At 42.8% G+C, this 26,173-nt stretch overlaps 1 protein-coding gene across 4 annotated transcripts in view; it reads left to right on the top strand.

Annotated features, from left to right (window-relative positions):
* Nucleotides 1-26,173, top strand: part of mtmr4 (myotubularin related protein 4) — a 38,878-nt gene that overhangs the window by 927 nt on the left and 11,778 nt on the right. The window contains exons 1-6 of one of the 4 annotated variants that reach the window (XM_079171370.1): nucleotides 2,276-2,407; nucleotides 3,308-3,408; nucleotides 17,398-17,487; nucleotides 23,094-23,210; nucleotides 24,224-24,253; nucleotides 24,869-24,951. In XM_079171370.1, the coding sequence (XP_079027496.1) occupies nucleotides 3,406-3,408; nucleotides 17,398-17,487; nucleotides 23,094-23,210; nucleotides 24,224-24,253; nucleotides 24,869-24,951 (323 nt within the window). In that variant the 5' untranslated portion in view covers nucleotides 2,276-2,407; nucleotides 3,308-3,405. Of the gene's footprint in view, nucleotides 1-2,275; nucleotides 2,408-3,307; nucleotides 3,409-9,690; nucleotides 9,814-17,397; nucleotides 17,488-23,093; nucleotides 23,211-24,223; nucleotides 24,254-24,868; nucleotides 24,952-26,173 lie in introns of those variants that run through there. The other 3 variants (XM_079171371.1, XM_079171368.1, XM_079171369.1) reach the window with 3 other exon arrangements.

Raw genomic sequence — 26,173 nt, 5'->3', positions numbered from 1 at the left:
GACAAACTATTTGGACAGCTTGCATCAGGAAGAACGTGTCTTTTGAGATGATTGTTGTATTCGATGCAAACGTGGGGAATCGCTTTTTGCAGAGAATCATTTTCAAACCTCTCAAAGTAATTTGGCCTATCATATTGGTTTATTGTATCAATGCTAGCATAGACATGTTTCAAACAATAGCTGGTCCCATAACCGATATTGATGGAAATGCAGATGGCAGTGGGGATATTATCTCAAAATAGTTTTTGAAGAATCATCAAGGCCATAGAATTTGGTCAGAAATGTATTATTGGTAAATGAATGAATGTCATGTACAGTACACAGAAGTAGCAAGACAGGATTTGATGTGCACAAGTATGCCGGAAGCTTTGCTACCTGGAATTAATAGTAACACAGCTCACATGTGTGCGTGTGCTCGTTTGTTTTAAAAGTATTAAAGAGACAGCACCCAAGCACCCATTAAATGAGGGGAAGGACTTTAGACAAGGTGCACTCTTACGTGAGTTATACCACCAAAGTGTGTCTTGAGAAAGAAATAGCAATTTACTCAGAGATGGGCAAAAATACATCAAAATGTATTTTGATACAAAATACCCCCAAATAAATGTATTACAACAAAATACAAAATACTGGTGCCAGAAAATGTAACAAAATACATGTATTTTGTATTTAAAATATAGGAAATAGTTTTTTCTGGATTTTCTGTTTTCTCACAATTTGTATAGCAGAGCATTCAGGTTTATATAATGTACGCAAAGCTCTGGTGAACCCCACAAAAAGGAAGAACAGTCACAGAATGTCAGTGTAACTAAGCAAAGCTATTGAAAGACAACAACTTGATTATTTATTTATTTATTTATTTATTTATTTATTTATATATATATATATATAAATAAATAAATAAAATAATGGGACTTAACAGCCCATAAACTTTGGCTTCGTATCAACAAGAAAATATTCATCACATATGACAAACAAGCTCCCAATCTCCCTCTTCCTATAGCTAGCTACTCGACTGATAAGTTAACTTGCTAAACACTGGCTATGCACTAGCCTAGACAGCATGCTAGCGTCATTAGCATGTTAGCATTGATCGCTAGCTTGATATTATAACCATCACCATGTATATACAATAGGCTATGTAGCCAGACCCAGCATAAGTTATACATCAAGCTAGTTGACATCTGTCACACTCAGATAAAATATTTAACTTGACAGACAATCCGTTGAACTTGAAGATCTGAAGACTGAACTCGTGAACTGTTTTTTGATTCGTGGAGAAAGTATTTGGAGTATTTTAAATACAAAATTACTCCACTCTAAAGTATTTTGTTACAAATTACGTTAGATTTTTAATCGGCCCTATCAAATACAAATGACAAAATACTCAAAAGTAATTGAAATACGTATTTCAAATACAAGTAATAGAAATACTGCCCATCTCTGAATTTACTCACAAAACGTGATAACCACAGTGATAAATAGTGCGAGCACAGTTGTTTGAGGAATAAATGTTGATTATTAATAAAGTGCAATAAGTGCGTGGCTAATATGCAGGATTGCTGGCTGATGCCTCTTCAGAGCTGCCTGGCTTTTTCGCCTCTTTTGGCTCATTGTTTTGGTTTTACAGAAACGTACTGTGTGGTTCAAACAGCAGCAGGTGCCTATTTTTAGCCAACAAGCTCTGCTAAACCCACCGTACACTCTTTCCCCAGCACCAAACTGCACACAAAGTGAGCCACTAACTAGCGAGAGATCCAGAGAGGTTTCTCAGGGCTTGGTTGAGTCCAAATCGGAGCACAAAGGACTTACATTCATCAGATGGCCAGAAACACAATAACAGTCCATTTTTAGCTCGCACGTAAGCCATCACAGCGTTGTAAGTCAATGATATGTCAGGTTGCTGTTGGTCCCCCCCCCCAAGTAGCCAAATACTCAGTTAAAGCCGCTTCAACGGTTTGGTCTCCTCGCTATTTCTACTTGATCGTTTCTCTGCTAAATGTGTTTGTTAACTTACACACTACTTTTTAAATTGTTTTTTTTAAAGCACTTTTATGGCTGGTTGCCCACATGTGGTGATTTCTAGTTTCCTGGCTGATCCCTTTTGATAAAATGAGTCATGAGTGGAGGTCAGTGAAATGTCGAGTTTGTAGCACGGTTTCTCTGAGAAGCCTGGCACTTAATGAGTGGGAGGGAGAAGAGTGAGTGAGTGAGTGAGCGAGCGAGGAAGGGAGGAAGGGAGGGAGGTGTGTCATGCACTGGATTACAACCAGTATGTGTTTGGGAGACGGAGACTACTGCCACTTTTGCAAGGCATTGAGCTTTAATTCAACCTTTTTATTTAAAAGGGGTAGACAAAAGTTTCAGCAGAAAGTTGTACAGAGCACTGATTCAGCACTTTAAACAGGTAAGAGAAGACAACTTTAGGAACAGTACTTTTGTGAGCTGAGAGTAGTATTTTCTCTTTTGGTGGAGCGGTGTGCAAAAGGGGGGTGTGTCTGGCAAAGACAGTGTAGGGAAGTAAAACGAGAGCACTAAACAGCGAGAACTTTGATCCGGTTTCAAGTTTTCTTTGTAATCGTGGATTTATAGTAGAGTCCTAAACACAATAAAGTGAACACTATGTCCATGTTGTGTCTAGCTGTCTGCGGGTTACTCTCTTCATATCAAACATGCTCTGAGCTGCCTGACTGAGCGCGGTGGAGTAGCGGTGTTACTTGTAATGTCAGTCATTTAGCGACTGACAGTGAGTATTTCACTGCTTATTGCCAGTGTGGAGCACCTTTCCGGTGTGTAGGAGTTCTGTGGAGTTTGTCCACGTCTGCTTCTCCTGCAGTTATCAGTTTGGCTGCTCATAATCTGATGAGGAATGTTGAGTTTGCGTTTCCTGTATATCAGAGTCTTTCACGTCGGGGTCGGGTCAGCTGATCCCCCTTCAAGGTCCCCACCGCAGCGTCACTGTGCACACATGCGCCCGCTTGTCTGTCTGCAGCGCTGCATATGTGGAGTGTTTACATTGACTTGACCTGATTTGTAGAGAGCACTCCTTGCCCTTGTATGCACCACACTCCTCTGAGAGCTGGGATCCATACTCCTCTTCTTCCAACAATGAGATGTGTTCTGATTTTAGTGGCGGCTTTCATTCTACTTACTGTACTTTTCGACCAAGGAAGGTTGGGTTTTTTGTAATCCAGCACGTTATGCAATCACAAACACTCCACAACCGCCCACATGCGCACGAACACACACACACACACACACACACATACACGCAATGTCTGAAGTTAGTGTGTTTTTGTGTTGGCAGGAGCCGTCGCTGGCACAGCAGAGCCCAGTAGACAGGAGGAGAGGGAGGGATCTGAAGAGGAGCGCCCAGACCAACTGTCTACAGCCCTGGCTGGCAGCATGGTGAGCCAGTCCCTCTATATGTTGTTTATGTTGTACTCTCGACACCCTACCTGCTTTCAACGCAAAATGGACAAGCTGGGACTTTTTCACACAGGATATTACACAATAAATCTTACAAGCCGAGACGAAGCGCGCGGGGTTCTGAGACACGTTTACCAGCAGGACTCAAAACTTGTGTCCCTTTTTTTGTAACTTGCTACAAATGTGCTTTAGGGCTGCACTGTTACATGATCATTCAAACAATGTATCCATTCTCTAATGTTTTACTTTTCTTTTTTCTTTTTTTATATTCCAAATATGATACGATACGTTATAATGAAAGAAATACAGAATCTTCCGCTCCGGTAACAAAGTGTTCTGCTCTCGTTTATCAAATGCGTGAGTAAGAAGAAAGGCAAGTGATCGGTGATCAACATTGCTTTAAAGAGGGGACAACTTGTCCAGAGACGTTGGGTCCATTCCTCCAGATCACTCTTAGACTTCCAAGTGGGAAGCCAGTGAGGGAATCCTGTAACCGTCGCTAAATAAGCGGCTCGCGCTAGTCGTTCACGGCCCCCTTGTCCCTGCACATATGGCGGCTGGGAGCTTGATGTAGCTCCCCGACACACGTCTCCTGTTCACCTGGAGAAGCTCATGGTGAATCAGCTAAACGACCAAAGTGTGAAACCAAATGCTTGCGCTGTATGTCAGTGTCCACCCAAGATGCCCGGAGCATCACTCTGCCACAGTTAAGTACTGAATCTGGATCTGTTTATTTCTGCCGACCGCCCTCCAGTGGATATCACTGTCTATTCAGCTCCGTAGCAGATCTCGGACTCAATGGGTTTTGTATTGCGTAACATTGCCATAAAAGTAATCGGTGCAGAAAGATGGAGAAATATCTGCGCCGCTTCAAGTTGCTGCATGCACTGTTGGCGTTCAGAAATGCTGAGTCTCACATTTTGCTATACCTGAGAGACGCGCAGCGGTTTGTCTAATCATGCCGCAGATGTGGACCTTAAGGTTGTAATCACACTGAAGCATTTAACATGCAACACTATTTATAGGTCACAACTCTACTCACATTTTTACAAGAGCAAGCTGTGCATTGTATTTGAAGGTAATTATTGAGTGTATGACTGTGTGACTCTAGGCTCAGTTTCTGAGAGCTTAAGAAATGTGCATAGACACAGCTACTCTTAATTAGATGTTAAATGCAAATTCCCCTTCAAGTTTAGCATTAAATATTGAAAATACTGTATGTTGTAATTTGCTTTTTGATAGCACCATTATAGTTTATTACTTTGAAGAGAGCCTCGGCCACATGATAGCCGGTTCACTTTCACTTTCTCAGTGAACGCACACTAGATGTACTTCAGCCAAGATACACGGTGCTTTAAGAGAGGGGCAAGCTTTGACCAGATGAATGGCAAATTCCTCTTGAAACTAATGGGCGCCGCTTTTGTGGGACAGAAATAGGAAGTGTAACAGGAGGATGTGTGTCCCGAGGTTCTGGTCAACTGGGTCCGCAGAATGCCACCGTGGCCGGCTGCCCAGCTTTAGGCCTTTTTGTTGGGACACACAGTCGAGCGCTGGGCTTTAATTGATGGCGGGGTCTGATGAACAAATGATGTGCCCATCAAGGCACATAAAAGGGGAACGCAGACCTGGGCTTGTCCTGTGTCGACTTCATACCATTCTGCTGTAAGTGCACTCCACAGTGAAGTCTGGTGTACTGACCAGAACAGGTGAGAGGTTAAATCAATGGAGACCATCAAACAAACACATTTGAAGTTAAGTTAGTCTGTGATGGACAGATGCACAGACATCTGTATTATTTGTATAAAACATGAATATAGGTCATTTTTAAGTGTGCGTCCACAGCTATTGATATTTCTATCTGTTCTCCGTTGTTGATCTAAGGGTTATTTGCTGAGGTGGGATTGTGAGACATTTGTTCCACAGGTAATGTGATCCTTTTAACCCGTCTTGCGAAGCAGCCTTTAATTGCTTCCCAGCCTCCAGTTTTTTTTTTCTCGCTGAAACAAAACGGGAAGTATTGAATTCATACGCTCGTCCATTCATGCTGCCGCATTGTTAGCGGGAGAATGCGAGCATGGAAACTAGGACAAAGGGGTTGTTTTACCCTGCCCTCAGGGCCCACAATGCATTGTAAAGCTACCTTGGTGGGGTTGTGGAGAACTAGCGAGAGAAGTTTCTGTGTCACTGCTCCACATATGATGTTACCTGCTCTGCTCTTACCTGATGGCGTCACTTGTGTTGTGTGTTCTTTTTTTCCAAAACGCACTAACCAGACAGCAGAAGGTCTCGGTTAGGGTTGTAGGTGAAGCCAGAGGGTTCATTCCAGGTTGTAGTTAATGATTTGCATGTCTCTCTCTCTCAACTTCAAGGCACTTTGGCTTCAGGCGCTGGTTGCTGACGTCTGGCTGTCAGGGTCTGGTTCCCCGTTCCTCCGCTTCATTCATTCAGAAATAGTGGTTTCTGTGTTATAGTCTGTGCTGCAGATCTCTCTTTTTATTTTTTGTCAGCGCCTGTTGACCAGAACTACTGTATCTGTGAGGGGGTTGTGCTCTACAATTTAGTTCCATGGGTGTGCACTTGAGGCGACTGTGGCTCAGTGGTAGAGCGAGTCGTCCTTAAATCAGAGGGTCACGAGTGTTGAAGCGCTTTGAGTGGTCGTAGGACTAGAAGAGCACTATACAAGTCCATTTACCATTGTAGTCGTCATATTGGACGGCCTACATGTTAATGCTTTTAATACATAAGTTGTTTCAGACTAAAAAAACAAAATCTGATTTGTTACAGTTGGATGTGCGACGCTGTCATACAAATAGGACACATCACAGACTGCTGCATCATTTTACCAACAAAGTTATTATAATTAGTTATTATAAACATGTTTCCAGCAGACTGTAGAATAGTTACAGGGTGTGTCCTATCTAGTTTTACTTTGTAAAAGGCACCACAGACACTTAAATGTGTATGTGCAAATGTCTTCTGGAGTTTGAGTAGCTCCGTATAGTCTCCTCATGCCTCCTAATGTATTATTCATGTCCTCTTCTATAGCTGTGTGTCAACATGTGGGCTGACACTCTGCGTTGGTGACTCGCTGTCCTCCTTTCCTAAAATACAAACTGACACACAAGAGGCCAAATCTGGTGCTCACTTTTGCGACCAGTTCAGGCGGTGGTGGTGTGTGGGGGGGGGATCTGAAGCCGTGTTTGACAAATTCAGAAATTCCTAAAATGCTCTTTTCCAACGGTCCAGTATTAAAATTACATATAAAGTAAAGCTGATTTACACAAAGCATATTTCTGTTTTGAATGATATACCTGCTGAGGTTATTACTGAAGGTCTGAATCTTTTTTTTTTTATAGCGTAGCGAGCTCATTACGGGAAAGCCCACCACACTTCCAAACTTGATGAAGTTGCAGTTGTCCAGGATACGAGATTTGTCAATCATTGGGATTTTGCCAAAGAAATAAACACTTCAAAACTGTGGCGCCAAACGATTTTTCTGTCACGCATCACAAGACGGAGAGGCCGGCATAGCTGCTACAGTCCGTCTGCCTCTCGCTCACACAGCACGTGTGCCCTGATAAACACACGTATACCAGTACGGGTGTTTTAGTAAAGCTGGTATTTTGGTTTGGTGCTTACGTGCGTTGCGTTAAGCTTTATTTCACTTTATTTCTCTCTGGGACAATGTAACTGGTCCCAGGTTTACCATGTGACATGAAAGTAAATCTCTGTACGTTGTGCTTGATTTGTGGAAGTGCGTTTTATAGACGTCCATTTACCTGATGAGATAAAAGTCATACTGCAATTCATCATGCCTCCTGCAGCATAAGGCTCTACCTTCTAATATATTGCCATATTATGACAACTTATTCTAAGTTTAAAGATAATTCAGACTAGGCATTAAAGAATGGTGACGATTATGAATTTGTATCTATCAAATCTGCATGAAATTGACTTTTTTTTGTTCAATACCCAATTTCAATGTGCTTCATGGAGTAGAATAATCTAGAAACCAGTAATTATCTTGAGTGCTTTGTATTGATGGATGCTATAACATGAGTAGATGTTCCCACGAAACATGTCGTGCTTGCAGAGGAACCCATGATTAAAGGGTTAAACCTAAGTACGAATAGGTGCAACTATAATAAGAAAACTAAACTGCCAAATAACGTTCGAATCACAAACTAATGCAGTGACATCTAGTTTCAGTTTTCATTTACAATAACTGCAGACCTACAGTAGATGCTGCTCAGCAGGGAACATCTGTTGAATGAAACGCCGACACGTCTTCCTGTTACATAACGATTCCCCTGTGATATGTAACATCCATACTGATTTGCTGTTGATGTCCTGTGCTTGTTATGTTGGTATCTGTATTTTAAATACAGCAGAAACCTGAATTGTCTGTAAATTCAGTATTGATACATATTGCGGGGGCCTGTGCATGCACTGTAAAATAAGATGTAGGTTTTATATCTTGCTGATGGCTGTAATTCTATGAAAGTCATAGATATCCTCTCTTATAAATGACCCTCTGAGCAGAAGCACTGTACAGGCGGTTAGAATTATATAGAAATACAAAGTCATAACGTTGGTGTACTTTTTTTGTAATTGTACATTATTCAGGACCTATTGCGTATGTTTAGAGCAGAGCGTAGTCTTAATGAAAGCATTAGCAGTAGGTAACACATTTTAACAGTGGCTTTGTTTGCCTGGAGATGGAAAATGAACCTACATCTACCAGTACAACCAGTATAACAGCTCATACAATGACTGTCAGGGAGTGTCTAGAATCCAGGCATAATTCAATGTGTGCACCACCTCACCCTACAAAGCTTTAATGCCAGGTGCAGTGATGGAGATGTATGAACGGCAGCGAGTTCCTCTAAAGGCGGTGGGAATGTGTCTCTTTGAGCTACATGTGAAACAAATATTCTTGGCTTGGATGGTTTCTTTACATGATTACACTCAACTAGAATAAATCATTACAATTACAGCACCCCTATTTATTAGAGTTGTGCATCCAGCCTATGCTGTGTGTTATACGTGTTACATAATGTGTGTGTGTGTGTGGGGGGGGGTCATACAGCTGAAGGCGAGTGGCTGTCACGACTCTGCCGGGGAGGAGGTTGGGGTAAGAGGGGGAAGGGCTGTGTCCCCCTGTAGTGTAATGTTCACTGTATGCACCCTATACACCCAGTGACCTTCCCTGGTTTTAAGCACTGTTCACTGCAAAAGACGCACTGCACTTGTGTAGGACAGCGCTACAAAGACACTCAAAAGACAGGTGAGGGCGAATTTCTCTCTGTGTAATGCTGTGTCACTGGAGATCTCCGCATATTCTCCTCAGCACCCTCCCTCCTCTGTCCTCTGCCACGCATTGTCCTCCTGCACTAGATCAATTGCTGCCAATGCAACGCTTATTGTGATGGGACACTGTCCCAACCTCCTCACAGAGGTGTCTCTCTGTTCCCCTGTTTGTGCGTGCGAGTTTGCTTCAGGTTATGTGCTGTGTTCAGCATCGCCTGTGTGCACGGCTGCTAGCATACAGTGTGTACCCTTGGGCAGGAGACACAGAATACTGCAGATGGTCACATGGCGCATGCATGGCGGTCGGAGCATCTTCTGGTTGCCGGCGGTACACTCTTAAGCTGTGCCGCCTTGTTGCTGAGGAACACGCATATTTACGAGGGGATGTCGGTGAAGGGTGAGCGAGTAGGGGGTGGGGGAGGAGTAAAGGATGAGAGGGAGACAAGGGGAGAAATGTGAGCATGTGAGAGAAAGAGAGGTAGATGCGCATGCAGTGGGTGGAGCTTAGCATCAGGCAGTTCCCTCTGTCTTGCTCTCACTCCTGCTCTCTCTTCTAGCAGTTTCCCCCCCTCCCTCCCCCATCCATTCGCTACATGGGAGACGGCACATCTGCAGTGATTTCATCACTTTAGCTTTCTCATCGCTCAGCTGATCGCGTGGACCGCCGCTCTTGTTTGTACCTTTTTTATGGACCATCCTCCCTCTTTCAGCACTGCCGTCAGACACCAGCGTGTTCTCTCTCTCTCCCCGCTCTCGGAGCGGTGGGGGGGGGGTGGGGTGGCTTCCTGAATGAGAGCCGGGACTGGCGTGTTGGCTCACCGCAACTTCTGAGAAGGGGGAACGGACCAGTGGTGTGGAGTTGGTGGGGGGGGGGGGAGAGAGGGTCGGCAGGAAGAGGGGTTCGGACCGGACGAGGGGTGGACGGGCTCCGGCAGGGAGAAGGATGGTGATGCCGGCTCCTCGTGCTCTGCTCGTGCTGCTGCTCTGTAGGCTGTGTGTCGTTCAGGCACAGCCCGGCCTCTCCTCGACATGAGCTTCGCAGGAAGGGTGTCCTGCTCCATGCTCGACTGCTTTGTAAGTCCACAGGCTTTTCATCTTGGTGGTCGTTTTTGTTTGTGACTCTAGTTTGTGATGGTTGTGTGTCTAAAAAGCCCTCCCTTACCCAACGCGCGTGCGTGTGTGAGAGACGTCTTTTCAGGTGTGTGATGATGAAAAGCTAATAAACTACTCTCATCACTCACCTCTGTTGTGTGGAGGACCTTGAGCTGCCGGTGTGTTGATTGGCAGGGAGGGCCTGTCAGGAGGTGTGTGTGTGTGTGTGTGTGCTGCGAGCACATTGTGCAGTCACGGTCGCAGAGTGGTGAAGTATGTTCACTGCAGCGGAGGACCTGCATCTAGTGCTGTGGGGATAGAGGACTAGGTGTTTCTCTTAGTTTGCATCTTGAGACAGAGGGGGGAGAATGTTGAGGGGGGTCTTAGCCTCGTGTCCCTGGGTCTAAATTATCTGATGATTCAGCAGTTAACCACCGAGTTTTTCAGTTATGTCTACTGTCTGGGCCTACAGCATTGATTGGTGGGTTAATAGGCCTATTATTAACTTTGAGCAAGTCTCTTTTCAACTAAACACATTTTTTCACGATGCCAGATTTTCCATATTATTATATATTTTAGTACACTACAATACTATAAGACTTTCCAAACTTAATAAAAACATCACACATTTGTTTCTCATTCATATATTTAGTATCAAGATCATTTTCTCTGAATCTTCTACGGCTGACAAAACTGGCATCTTATGACTGTGTGGGAATCCTTTTATAGTAAGAGATACCAAATGTCATTGAAATAAACTGTCTGATTTGTATAAAACTAAAATGTTCCCCTCAGTAAAAATGTAGATACTGGAAATGTAAGCTCCACACGACCAGAAGTCTACAGCCAGGCTAGCGGCTCGCCGCACATTTGTGCTTAGTGCTAGCATAAACATGCTCACAATGCTAACATGCTGATGTTTAGGAGATATAATATTTACCATCTTGTGTTAGCATCAAACATTTGTTAATTATTACTCAACACAAAGTACAGCTGAGGCTGATGGTATATTATTGGGGTATTGGTTGTTTCGCAGCTGTTTGGACATAAACTAAGGAATTTGACAAATTTAAGTTTCAGCCTGATGAATGCGCTTGATGGAAGAAGCCATTACACTTCATCCTGAGTGGGACATACATGTGTGTGCCAAGTATTACAGCAATCCATCCAGTAGTTGTTGAGACATTTCACTCAAAACCATAAATCTCATCCTCAGTGTGACACCGGAGTAAAAGTCAGCAGATCACCTAAATCACTGGGCTACGATTCATCATCTGGCTACCATGAATGTCAATCCATTCAGTATATGTTGATGTGTCACTGGATAAGGGACTTTAACCTGCTGGTGGAGCTGGATGAAAAATTGAGGATCACCAGAGTTGGTAGGATTCATTATTTGGGGACTATGAATGTTCATGAAAATCCATCCAATAGTTGTTGACATTTTAGTTTGGACTAAAGTGGTGGATAGACTGATTGACCAACAGACAGGTGTGTGTGTGTGTGTGTGTGTGTGTGTGTATATATATATGTGTATATATGTGTGTGTGTGTGTGTATATATGTGTGTGTATATATGTATATATATGTGTGTATATATATATGTATGTGTGTGTGTGTGTGTGTATATGTATATATGTATGTGTGTGTGTATGTATATGTATATATATATATATATATATATATATATATATATATATATATATATATATATATATATATATATATATATATATGTGTATATGTGTGTGTGTGTGTGTGTGTGTGTATATATGTATATATATATATATATGTATATGTGTGTGTGTGTGTGTGTATATATGTATGTGTATATATATGTATGTATGTATGTGTATGAGAGATACTAGCAAAACCACTATGAATCAGTGTTTTGTGTTGTACAGTTCGGTGCAGAGATCAACTCTATCTAGACATTAGCATCTAGCATTTTGGCATTGCCCAATGTGATGCTAACAACAATCAATGTTAGCGTTGGAAAAGCTTTTCTTTAATTCCCATCATTGCTTCTTCCAGAGAAAGCGGCATGTTGGTCATAAAGTTGTCAGTTGGATCAGGAAGAGCGCAGCTGCTCCTTTTCCTCGGTCCTATTTGTGACCCGACATGGTCGGGCGTTCCACAATTTATGATCCCTCTTTTATATGTCTGTGGTGCAGCTGAGTCGACGGTTCCTCTTCTGCGTCTGTATAATTTAGTGTCCACTTCGTCTGTCACTGATGTGGATCACAGCTCTGTCAGTCTCTTCCTGTGGAGGAGGGCTGCTGCAGCATTGTGCTAAGTTTTTCGTCATCATGACCATTGTTTGTGATCCAGCAATGGAAAAAAAAAAAAAGCCTATCGGGTAACCATTCCCTCTATCCCCAACATATCATGTTTACCTCTCTCTGCGATATGTTGTCTGCACCAAATGGAACTATAAAAAGCCTAATTGAATTGCTTAAGATTTTTCCATGACTCAGATTCTATCAACCCACCAGCTAAATGAATTAAGAGTGTAAGCACAGCCAAAAGCTTTTTGATGTGCTTTGGGCTTCTTGCACCCGTGGTACTTGTGATGGGTCTGCTATTGGGTCTTACAACTCTGCCTGACACCAAGAACGCAACACTGTTGAGTAGTACACAGTATATCAATGTGTTCGGACACAGAGGACGTTATCATGAACATCTCGTGCTGAAAGAGGGAAAAAATGCAACAATATGAGACGAAGCATTTGTTTTTATTTAGATAAGAAGATAACTTGGCACTTTTCGTGCTCTGCCTTAAATATTCTCTCTTTTCACTGTTTACTTTAATTACCATCCAGAATCAATTGTTTTCTTAATTGAACATTTTGCTGTTCACTTCTCCGTGTGCTACAAATCGTTGCCCACTCCTTTCAGATCAATTGCGCTTGCTTGTCGAAAACGCCGCCCCGGCCTCGTTTGCTCAGCTCTTTGAGGACGGCCCAAGACTAAAATGGGAGTGATCGTTCAGAACATGGTGGTCTATGAAATATTAACATGGTCTGAGAGAGAACGGGGTGGGGAAAAAAAAGAAGTGCATTTGGGAAGACTTGTCAATGTCATACTCTGTCATCTTTGATCTTGACCTATTACTGAGGCTGCACTTCCTAAAACAAGAAATGAAAAATAATCAAGAAGGAAGATATTCTTTCCTGGCTTGTTTGCTGCTTTTCATTCTGCCCCGTCACTGCGTCCTCTGTTTCCTCCCTTGTCCTTTTCTTGCTTCCTAACATGTCATCTGAGGTCATTTTTCACATTTCGGGCAGTGAGCCAGGCTGTGTTTTATATTATGTGTCCAACACAGCGACTAACTGTCCACCTAAAGGCAGACGTACAAGTACATGTTCCCCACATATGTAGGAGGTCACCTCTGCATCGCGTAGCGCTTCTCTAATCTGCACAACTCTAGGACAAAGACCCAGTCAGATTAAGTCAATAATCTGGTGAGACGGCAAATTGTTTCCAAAAGCTTCGGCGAGAACGGGACTGTAAAAAGAGGTTGTGGTATCCATGGCAACCAGACACTTATTCATGAAGAGTAGACTGGGCCGTTCTCTTCCTGTTCTACCTTTTGTGTTGTCATCTTTCCATTCACTCAACATCACAGACCTCTCTGGAAGATCATTTTTCAAATATGCTTTCCCCAGACGATTGCGACCATAAATTTGGCCTGCAGGTTCACACACACACACCCACACACACACACACACACAGTTACCCTGTTGTAGCGGAGCTGTCTAGTCAGCTGCTAGCTGATAATATCACTGTAACGGCCCTACATGTAATCAAGACGTTGCTTGTGTTTATGACATAATTGGCATTGGAGAAATGCATGCCTGTCAGCTCTAGCTTGTTGATTGCTGGGTGGACAAAGGTGGGGGAGGGTGCGCAGGCTCACAGCAGTGACGAAGCAAAAAAAAAAAAAAAAAACGTGTCGGGCACAGGACAAGCTGTGCTCCATCTTTGTGAGTCGGTGAGAGAATATTCTGTTTTCTTTTTAATCTTCTGTAAGCTGATTGTCTGGCTGTGGTCATACAATGAATCAGAAAGCAGTGCCTCACTGTTTGTGTTTGCATGGAAATGTAATGACAGAGTTATGAGCAAAGTGTTGTCTGCCATGTGAAGGGACTTATGAGGCTGAAATATCGAGGTCATCAGTAGGAGAGCATTCAGTTTCTAAAAGGTGTGTGTGTGTGTGTGTGTGTGTGTGTGTGTGTGTGTGTGCGCTTTAACGCAGCTCTTGTTTCTTTGAACTGCCATAATAACGTATCAGGTAAACAATTTCTCTGTTCAGCATCGATGCATTTGTATAAGCCATTGTGTGTTAAGTCAGGGATTTATGGAGCAGTAAAACGCATGCATAACTATTTTTAACTTTATAAAGTACACTGTGTTCTAGCGGGCTTCTCAGAGGAGGGTAATGCCAGTGCTGCTCCATAGGAGAATTGAGTGAACGGTGCCAAGTATCAACCAGATGGTGCAGCACAATACATATCCAAGGGAGTGGATGGATTATTGACATGGGACGTGTTTGTGCATACGTGTAAAGATTGAATGTTCCTCTCAACTCATTTGTATTGAGTTTCCTAAGGGGAGCTCCTGTAGAGATAGCTTCTCCAGTAATATATGACTGCTGTCTGGCCTGCCACAGTTAACTTTATTTCCTTTTTAAAAAAAGGAAAGGAGTCTGTGGCTGGTGGCTCAGACTGCCCAGCAACAGTGTGTGAGATCAACGTTTAATGACCCGACCCCCTGCAGGACGCCTCTGACTGATGGCCCCTGTCATGCTTTACCCATTCTCAGGTGAAAACGAGTCAAATTGATGACGCACAGCTGCCTCATCCGTCTGATCCTGATGGTGGACTCGGGTCAAAGGTCAAGAGATGAGCAAGGTTGCATTGCAGAGGGAATCGGAGGACCAGTCTGTAGTTAATACAAGCGAGTTAGCTCATTTAAAAGATGTTTGTGTCTGCTTTACATGTTTGGAAACAGATACAAATATGTCCCACAACAAAAGTAGCTAATTTGGGATTGTATGTATCTGGTATAACTACAAGTCTAGTAGTGAGGCTAACTATCTTTGAATGCTCTGTGAACACTTCCTATTTCCTATTCTAGTGACATTACATGAATGCAGCATTATGCCAGAAAGAAGATTCCGCCTCATCTTCACATTGAGTGTCACATTAGGATGGAACGACGGCATTAGCATGAACATAAAGGCATCATTTGAGGGAAATGGAGCCAACAGAAAAAACAGACGGCACTTAACATCGGGCCATCTTTTAAGGAGCGGAGACGTCTCAAACAGCCCTGACACCGTCCTCCATGGCTGCCATCAGTCCTTGCCATTTACTACAATTTATGGTGTAGAAGTAGAAGGTAGACTGGCTGTGTAGTGACTTATCCCATCAATCTCTCCCACACAGACTTCCCACAGTAAGCCTTCAATACAAACTCAGCATTGGCAAAGGATTCTTCAGGGCTTGAATCATTTGGATTAATATGACGATTCATTTCTCGATTTAATGGTTTTGTATAAAAAAAATGTCAGGAAATAGTGAAAGTTCACTGTCGTACATAACATAAAGGATCCTCAAATAATTTATATTTTTTGCATCTTTTAAGATTCATCAAACAAGTTGCCGATAAAGTTTCTTAACTAATCGATTAATCTTTTCAGCTCCTCTCGTATTCCCTCTTGACTTCCTTAGTTGGTGTTGAAATAAGACAACAGATGTTGTTTGACTTGATTGCAGTAATGAGCTGAGGGTGTCTTTGGTAATTTGAACCCATTCATTTGTCAGCATTTCGTGGTGATCAATTTTACCCCTTGTTCACATTCAAACGTGCACATGTCATGTTAGCATTAAGCTGTTACTTTGTTGCTGAGCCTGTAGACTGTCTGTAGGCAGCCAATGGAGCTCCTCTGCCCTCTGTCAACAAAGCCGGTGTGTCAAAGAAGCTGATCAATTATGCTTTGGAAATCAGCCTTTGAAATCCGATGGTGAAAAGTTGGTTTCTTGTTGCGGTAGGTGGGTGGTATGTTTACCATGTGAATTCATCGCCGGCTTTGGCTGACGGGTGAAATGATTAACATGACAGGAGGGCTGTATGGTGAGACATCAAGGGCTTTCCTGCTGTAATATGACATGTTGCTGTGTTATTTTTTTGTCCAGGGACACAAGTCTTTAATTAGCAAGAGACCGACCTGAGTCAGTAACACTACAGTTCATGATGCCTCCCTCTGGTCCCCCTTCAGGACTCCATTGCTGTTTTCATTAAGGAACAGCATCACCATACGGTCGCACGCGCATGTAGAAGCCAAATCCAGCAGAGTAGTAGAGGTAGCAGTGTTCAGGCAGCCAGAAACCAAACTGGGTTCATCCTTAACCGCTGAGGTAACTCAATAGCTGCAAGGAAGGAGTGAAAGACGTGGCTGCAGGTCATAGCAGATGATCATGATCCTGGATAATGTTGGTGTTCAGGGAGCAGAATCCTTTGTTACATGTTAACATCTCATCACAAATATGATCCAAACCAGGATAAGACTCAAAATCAAGATGCTGGTAAACATGTAAATGCACTTTCTGTGTACTTTTGTTTATTTAGTGTGACATTTACAGGGTAAAACCTTGTTGTTTGTCAGTCTGAGAGAAGCACAACCTGCGAGGACGGGGTTGACTGCCTCTTTATTCCTCTCTCGTTCCCACTGTTGCTGCTTCTCGAGGTGTTGCAGTCTAATTTTAGCCAACCAGCCGTTATAACACATGTGCACTTGATAAGACTGTATTTGGATGTTTTCATTTTCCAGCAACCTCTTTGAAATGTAACTTTGAATTAGTTTACACTCTCATGGAAACAATGGGTTAAGTGACCTCAGCCAAGGAATCGTTTAAACTCTAAGAAGTTGATGTAAGTGCATGACTCATGAAAAACTAGTCAGGTGTTTGAAATACTTTACTTAGTCCCAGTATCTTTGTTTGCACAAGCCTGTAACACCCAGTCACAAAGTCTACAGCTTCTTGGTATGCGTTGCCCAGTACTGTCTGTCATTTGCACATGTAAAAACTACCTGCACAGCGCCAAGGCAAGCAGAATATTAAAGGTATGCGAAAGGTGCGTTCTTCCTTCAGCATTACCATTAATCGATCGAGGAAAATGCTTTTAGAGTTGAGTGGTAAACATTTTAAAATGGCTCGACTCATTGACCCAACACAAGGTCCGTTTTTAAAGGGTGTTTTGGAACTCTTGTAGTCAATATTTAATCGGCCATGTGATGTCTGTGAGGTGGTGGGGATTGTGAAATTCCACCTGGCATGGATTTTATATCAAAGGCCAACCACCCTGATACATGTTTGATAAGCAATTCACTTTGGGTTTGATTTTACAGAAGATGATTATTATTATTATTATTATTATTATTATTATTATTATTATTATTATTATTATTACTACTGTTATTATTTTTTGACCCTGCTGTGTCGACCTCATGATGCCGGAGGTATTTGTGTGACCACCCCTGCTTTGTGTTTGTGTCCAACAGGGTGAAGAAGGGCCTCCCAGCCTGGAGTACATCCAGGCCAAGGACCTGTTCCCCCAGAAGGAGCTGGTGAAGGAGGATGAAAGCCTTCAGGTGAGCTGAACAGTATACAACTACCGCTCCAAAGTAACAGTCCCGTCTGCTCTGACACCCGCCTACATGTCTGTGGAGTAGACGACCGGGAGCCGGTGAAAAGACAGAGTCTGGCACTTCCAGATTATGACCTCGTCTTCAATCCCGGCTCCTGGCGTGTCACCAGAGCGTTCCTCTGAAACACCCGGATTGAAGCTTGGGTCGCCACCTTGTAGAGTCACAACGCAGCAGGCTCGAGGCCAGAAACCGAAGGAGAGAGGATGACACTGGCCTAGAAGAGCACTTTGTTTGTCATGGCCCTGCCTTCCTTTATCAGTGTTCAACACGGGGACAAAAACTAATTAGCATGTGAATAGGGCTGCTGCCTCGGTCTCTACAGAGACGTAATCGTACTACCAAAAAAAACACATTTTCTTCAGCATTTATTTAGAAAAGAGATTCTGAATTAGTCTACCATATAAAGATGAGGCATATATTATGCAACCACTTATTTTATTATATCACTTGCTTTCACTCTCCCCTCTACTTAATTAGTGAAGTTTATCCCTCAAAACTCTTCCAGTATTATACATGTCCTTCATGTCTGACATAAAATATTACATCCATGAAAAGCTATTATCGACTCAGTCAAAACGGGCCTTGTTTTATGATAATGAACGTCGGTATTTACTAGTTGGCCACCTTAAAGTGGACAAAATAAATTTTAAATTGTAAAAAATGCACTCTTTATTGTTTTTAAGTTTTGACTTCTAGGGCTCTGTCTCCGCTGTACGGCTGTGTCCTCCACAGAAAAAGCAGAAGTCACTGCAGAGGATAAAGAGCGGGGCAGCCAAAAAGCATTTAGGTCACTGAAGTGAGAGAGATTTGTAAGTCTATTCCACGGTGAAGATGCCAGTAGCGGAATTGTGAAGGATAACTTGCGCTGTGCCCTCCGTGGTGTCGAGTTTGTGCTCTCTGGCTGTCGGGTGGTTTAATGGAGCTAGGCGTCATGTGTTTGTGGAACTGGACCAAAGGGTAGGTGGAGGGATTTGCCCAGCCTGGGGTCACTACATGTCGTTTCTGTTTTTTAGAGTTTGTATGGTTTAAGCATGTTTCCACTTGGGTTGCAATGAACTGCAGGGAGTATCAACCTGTTAAAAAGGGCTGTTTTTGTTATTATTATTTCTTAAAGGGCTGTGCACTGAACGGGCTTTGTGTGTCAAAGGTCCTGATAGATTTCTTTATTTCTTGCTGAGCAATGTGAGAACACAGTACCATAGTGTCTAACAAAGTTTATGAGGTGTATCTTAACCGGTTTCTGTACTAAATACTGCTCATTTTAGTCGCCTTGCAACATTTTCTACGTTTCTGTCTCTTATACGTTGCTTCCCCTCCCCCTGCATTCACACTAGCAGTTTGTCATTGCGTCTCTGCTCTTTTTATCTTTGTGGGCACGCTATCCCATGATAGATTCCCTGACAGCTGATGTCTCTTACAGGCATTCCCCTACCCCGCCATATTTAATACTCTGCTGCCTTTCATCCTGTGTGCGTGCAGGCCGTGCTGCATGCTTGCAGTTATGCATGTGTGTGCACACGTGCATGTCCTCACAGGCAGGGTGCTTCAACTGGAAGACACGACTCACAAGTCGGAGAGTTATTCACGGGTCTTTCTGCTCTCTCTCTCGCTCTCTCTCTCTCTCTCGCTCTCTCTCTCTCTTAAATATTTCTGCTGCTGAAAGCTTTGTGGAGGAAACGTGACACAGTATCTTCTGCTGCTCTTGCTGGCTGCCGGTGACTCATGCACCTACTTTTGGAGCACAGCTTGTTTAATGCAGCTCCCAGTCCGTACAGCATGTTAACTATGGCACTCTCAGTAGGACACGTTGGGTCTCTTTCATGGCAGAGCAGTGCACAGACTCAGTAGCGGCCTGTTCTCACTTCGGACATTTCTGCTGCTCTTGAGCAATATTTGATGCAAACTGGCTACATCCCCTGACACATGACGAAAGCAAAGAATCCTAAGATTAGGCTTTCTCCTTTTCTCTTTTTTTTCAGACAGTAAAACTGCATCTTGGTGGTTTTCAGTTATGTTTGGGTGCCAGCTGTTTTTGTGCGCCTGGTTCTGTCTGAATTCAGTTATTCCACTTTTTTTGAAGAGTGCCAGGGGGCCTGCTGCCTATATTTGGCTCTGTTGGTGTCTGAGTGCAGAGTACTACGTGCTCCATTTCCCAGGTTAAGCTGTACTCTTTCCCTCATCATGCTTCCTGTCCCGGCTCACACACACATTTTCAGTTACGAGCAACAACAGCGCAGTGATACATGTCAGGGGTTTGATTGTTGTTGTAAGCTCTCTGGACCAACAGTCATCAAAAGCTTTTGACCCCTTGCCAGTCAACAATATATATATATTTTTTTAAAAGACAAGAATCCAACTTGTGTGCCGACTGCACCAACTATGGCGGGCTGTGCTTTTAACCGTGTTGGCTAATGTTATTTCAAGTAAGCCTGATTTTCTTACCATAATCCCCCATCTGCCCTGCTGCATGTCCTCTTTTAACATGCACCAGTGGGTCTTCGTGACTCAGCAGTGCATGCTAATGCAGGATGAGGTAATGTTGTCTCCAAGCAACACGGTTGTCCTCACCAACAACAACTAAACGGCGAGACCTGGGTCACAATTAGTGTTCCCCAATGATTTCAAGTAAATAAAGTTAAAGCAGCCAGAACTGACGTCGGCGCATGCAGGTATTCACACAGAAGTGATGACTCAGGGAAACTGTGTGAAGAGGTTATGTAAACAAGCAGTGAATGGGCTTAACACAATCCTCAAATGTGTCAGGTGGAAGAGAAGGAAATGTCTCCCAAAACACTTTACTGTTTCACATCAGCCAGAAGGAATGTTTTATGCAAGGTGATTAAAGCGATGTATTCTCTATCGGCGACATAATGTTATAGCGGTCATAAAAGGTCTTGTAGTTCCCTGAAATCAAAATGTTTAAATCCCTCGGAGAAGTGGCTCCAATAAACTGTACTTTAGTGGACGCCGCCATCTTTACAGTTGCACTCAAAATAATTCAACCCCCATTGCAAATTAGGTTTATTGGCAACATTTACAAACTTTCAGCTGTTTTCAATAAATGACTCAAACAAGGACAATTTAAATACTAATGCAACTAATACTACAAGTGGTTTCTCCTAATTGAACACAAAATGCCACTTTTATTGACTACTGCAGTCTCAAAATGATTCAACCTTCATGACAAGCATCTTTAGTACTTAGAGCACCTTTTTGCTGTTATGACCTGATGCAAACGTGATGCATAGCCAGACACCAGTTCTGACAGCGTTCCTGAGGAATCTTACTCTATTCCGTTTGATTGCATATTAGAAATATGGGTAAGTCAAGAGAATTGTCCAAAAAGTTAAGAGAAGAGATCATTGCCTCAACAAGACAAGGAAAAGGATACAAAAAAATAGCAAAGGCACTGAATGTTCCTAGAGATACCGTTGGAAGCATAGTTCGCAAGTTTAAAGTTAAAGGAACACTGGCTACGCTACCGTGGCCGAAAGAGGAAGCTATCAACGGCTGCCACCAGATTTCTGAGGAGGGAGGTGGCCAAAAAACGTTTCCACAGTAAGGCGCATGCTAAAAGCTGAAGGTCTCCGTGCCCGAACTTAGACGCACATCACTACTGACCCAAAGGAACAAGAACAGTCGGCTCCAAAATGCTCAAAACCAAATCAATAAGCCACAGACGTTTTGGGATTCTGTTCAGTGGAGCGATGAAACAAAACTGGAACTTTTCGGGCCTATGGATCAGCGGTATGTCTGGAGGAGGAAGAATGAAGAACACCCTGCCTACAGTGAAGCATGGCGGTGGCTCGGTGATGCGCTGGGGCTGCTTTTGCTTCTTCTGGCACTAGAAACCTGCAGCGTGTGGCGGGCAAGATGGATTCAATAAAGTATCAGGAAATTCCTAGGAGAAAACGTCATGCCGCCTGTGAGGAAGCTGGAGCTTGGACCTTTCCAACAAGACAATGATCACAAGCATACCTTAAAGTCCACCAAGGCTTGGTTTCAGAAAAGGTCCTGGAAGATTCTAGAGTGGCCGTCACAGTTGCCGGACTTGAACCCCATAGAAAATCTCTGGTGGTATTTGAAGAAGGCGGTTGCAGCACGCAAGCCCATGAATATTGGAGAGCAAGAGGCCACTGCCCATGAGGAATGGGCTAAGATTCCTCAGGAACGCTGTCAGAACTGGTGTTTGCATCAGGTCATAACAGCAAAAGGGTGCTCTACGAAGTACTAAAGATGCTTGTCATGAAGGGGTTGAATAATTTTGAGACTTTAAAAGTGTCATTTTGTGTTGAATTAGGAGAAACCAGTTGTAGTATTAGTTGTGTTGAGCTATTTAAATTGTTCTTGTTTGAGTTGTTCATTGAAAACAGCTGAAAGTTTGTAATGTTGCCAATAAATCTAATTTGCAATGGGGGTTGAATAATTTTGAGTGAAACTGTATATGAATCGAGACATCTTTTAAAAGTTGGCAACTGTAGCTGTGTGTCTCTTCCATGTAGAAAGCTAAAGCCCTGTCCCATAGGAGGAATGTTTTCTATTTACCTCTGTTGGGAACCAGTTATTGTAATGTTTGGGTCTTGGCTGTGATGAAATGGGGGCAGTAAGTAAGAATGTTAATGGACAGTTTGAGATCCCTCACTGTACACCCAGCCCTGCGTCTTGTCCGCCTGCTCGTTCAGTCTCGCCAACAAGCCCTCTGTGCTCACAAAGGTCCTTCTGTAAAACTATGTGTTAATTGGACAGCTACACATGCACTCTGTCCACGATCATTACGAGCTTCACCTCTAGTACGCAGGACGGACGGTGCGAGCAGAAACTTTACCTGGTGATGTTGTAACACTGAGTTTTGTTTGCATAATGTTAATACCAGTGCCGATATGATACTTGAGTTTCACCAACGATACCAGGATTATACATTCCTTTGAGGAATATAAACAGTTTTATTTACTTTTTTCTCTTTAAAAAAAAAAAAATATGTAAATGCATCAGTGTTGAATTTTGTTTTAATTACAAAACGGGTTTGCAAGATCTTTGCAAAATGATTGGAAACCAGAATATTAAAGCTGTAAACAGGACTAAGAATCTGACCGAGCTAATTTGTTGAAAATGTTTTTTAGCCATGCTATCAGTGAATGTCAGTCTCTCTGTGAGGTCCAATGGTTGGTTGGTTGCTCTCCCTCAGAATAAATTGTAATAACATTGGTGATATCTTAACATTGGGTTAATGCAAATCAGTAAATGTTACTAACTCCTAATATGGTGAACATGTTGAATAGCACACCTGCTAAACATCATGTTAGCATCGTCATGGCCTCACAGAGCAGCCAGCATGGCTTTAGACACTTAGTCTTGTTAACGAGAGATCTATATGCCGATCTTCAATAATAAGAATTAGCTTGGAGAACATGGAGAGTACACTTTTTTAAAAATAGAAATGTGGATATTATGATTTTGCTCCCAGTAGAGCTATTAAAGCCAATAATCAGGTGTTTGTTGAGGTTTGAATAGAGAAAACATGACAATCTGCTTGTTTTGTGTCTCTACAGGTGCCATTCGCAGTTCTTCAGGGGGAAGGGGTGGAATATCTTGGCTGTGCCGATGAGGCCGTCATTGCCATTTCTAACTACAGGCTCCACATCAAGTTCAAGGACTCTGTCATCAACGTGAGTACATGTCTCAGACAATAAACACACAGACAAACCGCAAAGGTAGAGTTTCCCTTCAGTCCGAATGGCACGAGCTTCCCTGTGATCCTCTAAAACTTCTATGCGATGTCACTGCAGAAGCCAATAGCAGGAGAGAGAGGTTAGACTCTGTAGGCTTTCCCCCATATACAATTTATAAACGCATAATTGTGCTAACCAGGCAAATAAACTGTCAAGTGTTGTAGCACATGAAGTACCCATGAAGCGGTTTTAGTCATATCCCAGCGTAGTTGGCATGAAGTTGTTTGCACCAGAAATGTACCACAGGAGTGGCGGGCCCCCTGATCTACAGCCAGGAGAGGTTGAATGCGACATCTAGGCTCCGAAGGTCCGCCCCCCACTGGCACTGATGTCCACTGGCTTGCTCCTGCTGACGTCAGACCTTACTCAAACACAAACGGGCCAATTGTTTGCATTCGCTGGCAGCAAAATTCCTCCTCCTTCCCAAATCCCAGTCATCTTTTCCAGAAGAATTCAGCTTATGGAAAGAATGACCGGGATCTAAAAAGAGCAGGAGGAGGTGAGGGCAGATCAGCAGGATGTTCAGGGTGCCGCTTTACCTTGACTGACTTTAGGAGAGTCTCATTAACACACTGAGGTGAAACGTCCCTAGCCAACAGTTGTTATCAAACTGCTTTCCAGACTCCTGCCTTGACCCCAGCAGCACAGATGAACCCTGTATGAATGCCAACAAGCCCTCTCATCCCCCTACTTCTACGCTGTTTTCATGCCCTTTGCTCCCGTCCATGTTTGTCTTTCTCTCCATGATTTCCATTTGGCTCGGTCACGTGCTGCAAGTAGCACACTCAGGAATCTTCCATTTGTCAACCTCTTTGATGTTTTCTTTCCTTTTTAACTCTTCATTTCCTTTTGTCTCCTGAATGTTTTTGGTTTAATAGTTTTTCCATTTCCTCCTGTCTTGTGTCCCCTCTCCCTCTCTGTGTGTACTCCATGGTGTCACTGTGCTTTAGACCTACCCAGGTGTGGACAGTGAGATATCTGTGAGTACCGTATGATGAAACACCACCCTCTGCCACTGTCTAGACGGCTTAAGTCATTCATTTTAAACTATTACAGTGCGCTGAGAACGGATTGTAATTTACACTCAACTTAGTGGTAACACTGGATTCATTGTTGTTTCTGAAAGGAGAACCAATTATTGTGGTGCAGTGTGTTGGCTGACCTTCAGAACCAATTTTGTTTTACTATAAGACATGAAATAGGATTTACTCATTCATGCACGATGCAGAGATGGCTGTTGCATAAAGCTTTGACAAAAAGTGAAGTTGCGTGGGTGATTTTGTAAATCTTAGCAGCGCCCTGGTTAACACCTCAGTTCACAGGAAAATATATACAAATTCAGAAAGCAGAATAAAATATCCTGCAGTCCACAAGTTTATAGTTGTTTGGTATCAACACCGAGGTCTAGAGGCAAAGTTAAAACACTTCAGACGCCTTCTTCTCCTCCACAGCGAGCTCATAAAGCCGTGCTATGTGTACGCTAACCTGGATTTTGGACGTACTAGACCAGAGGGTGGCGACCTCTTTGCAGATGTGCTGTCTGCTCTGACGGCTGGCCATCAGGCTGATCCCGTGTGCACTCTCTCCCCCTACAGGTGCCTCTCAGGCTCATCGATAGCGTGGAGAGCAGAGATATGTTCCAGCTGCACATCATCTGCAAAGACTCCAAAGTTGTCAGGTAAGGAGAGCAGTTCCCTCACACTAAACATGTCCTATTGACGCTGCAGGTAGACTGATGCTGTTATTAACATGAGTAAATACAGTACAGTGGTCTGGTATGCACTTTAATGAATAATACAATAGTTTGTCTGGCCGTGAGGAGACAATTTATACACACGACCACGCTTAGCTGCTAATCAATACTCCCAGCTGTGAAATTAAAGGTTACAGGCTTACAGTAGTAATAACGTGGTGTTAATATATTTCTAATGCTGTTCTAGCTCCTCCATCCTGTCGTCCTCCTAAATTACCAAATGACTTTAGTGATTATGGAGATCATGTCTTGTGTCCTCAGTTAAAAAGGGTTCTCCCTGCTTATGTAAATCTAGTTACAGGGAGGAAATACAGTCTTCTGGTGCTCATGTATTGCCACAATGACAAAGTTATCATTAATAATGTTTTAAAGTTCAGAGTGACGCATACAAGTTTGTTTTTCTTCTACTTTCTGTTTACGACGTCTCCTTTGGTTTGCATCAGTGTTATCATAACATCAGACTGCATGTCAAGCCAGTCTGATTTCAGTATTTGCATGTGTAATAATGATGAAACAATTAGTCGGTTGATTCATTCGCCAATAATTGGAAATGTAATCAAGAGCGTTTTTTGTAATTGTTGTTTATGTTATTTATCATGAAAACATCACACAGCTGCTGGTTGCATTTGGTGAAATGTGAGGCCTTGCTGCTATTTCATGTCATTGAGAATATGTTCTATTTTGGATCATTGATGAAACTACGCGAGCAACATGTTGTCTTGTGCTCTGGGAAGTTGTGATAGCAAAGTTTTCTCATATTTTATACACTAACATAACAATGACTGGTAACAATTATTGACAGTGATGAAAGTCATCAGGTGCTACCCCGTCTTTAAAATATTTTGTGTTTTTGATATTTTAATGTCAATATATCACCGAAACATGAGTTTGACACAATACGTAGGAGCAACAGACTAGATCATTATTTTCTGCTTTCAAACTCCAATCAATATTAAAGTATCACATACACAGTACAATGCGTAGTGAAAACATTTTATAACTAGCTCTAGAAGCAACTACCAAATGGAAAATAAAAGTAAAATATATTCAGTCCACGTCCAACTTCAAACCTAAACTTCATTTTTATCTCAACTACACACCTCTTATGATTCGTGACCGTATCGCGCATGGCTGCGACGCTATTGCA

This window comes from Pholis gunnellus (genome assembly GCF_910591455.1).
Source record: "Pholis gunnellus genome assembly, chromosome: 13".
NCBI classification, from domain to species: Eukaryota; Metazoa; Chordata; class Actinopteri; order Perciformes; family Pholidae; genus Pholis; species Pholis gunnellus.
The sequence above is the reverse complement of the archived record's forward strand: the minus strand, read 5'-3'. Positions and strand labels throughout refer to the sequence as shown.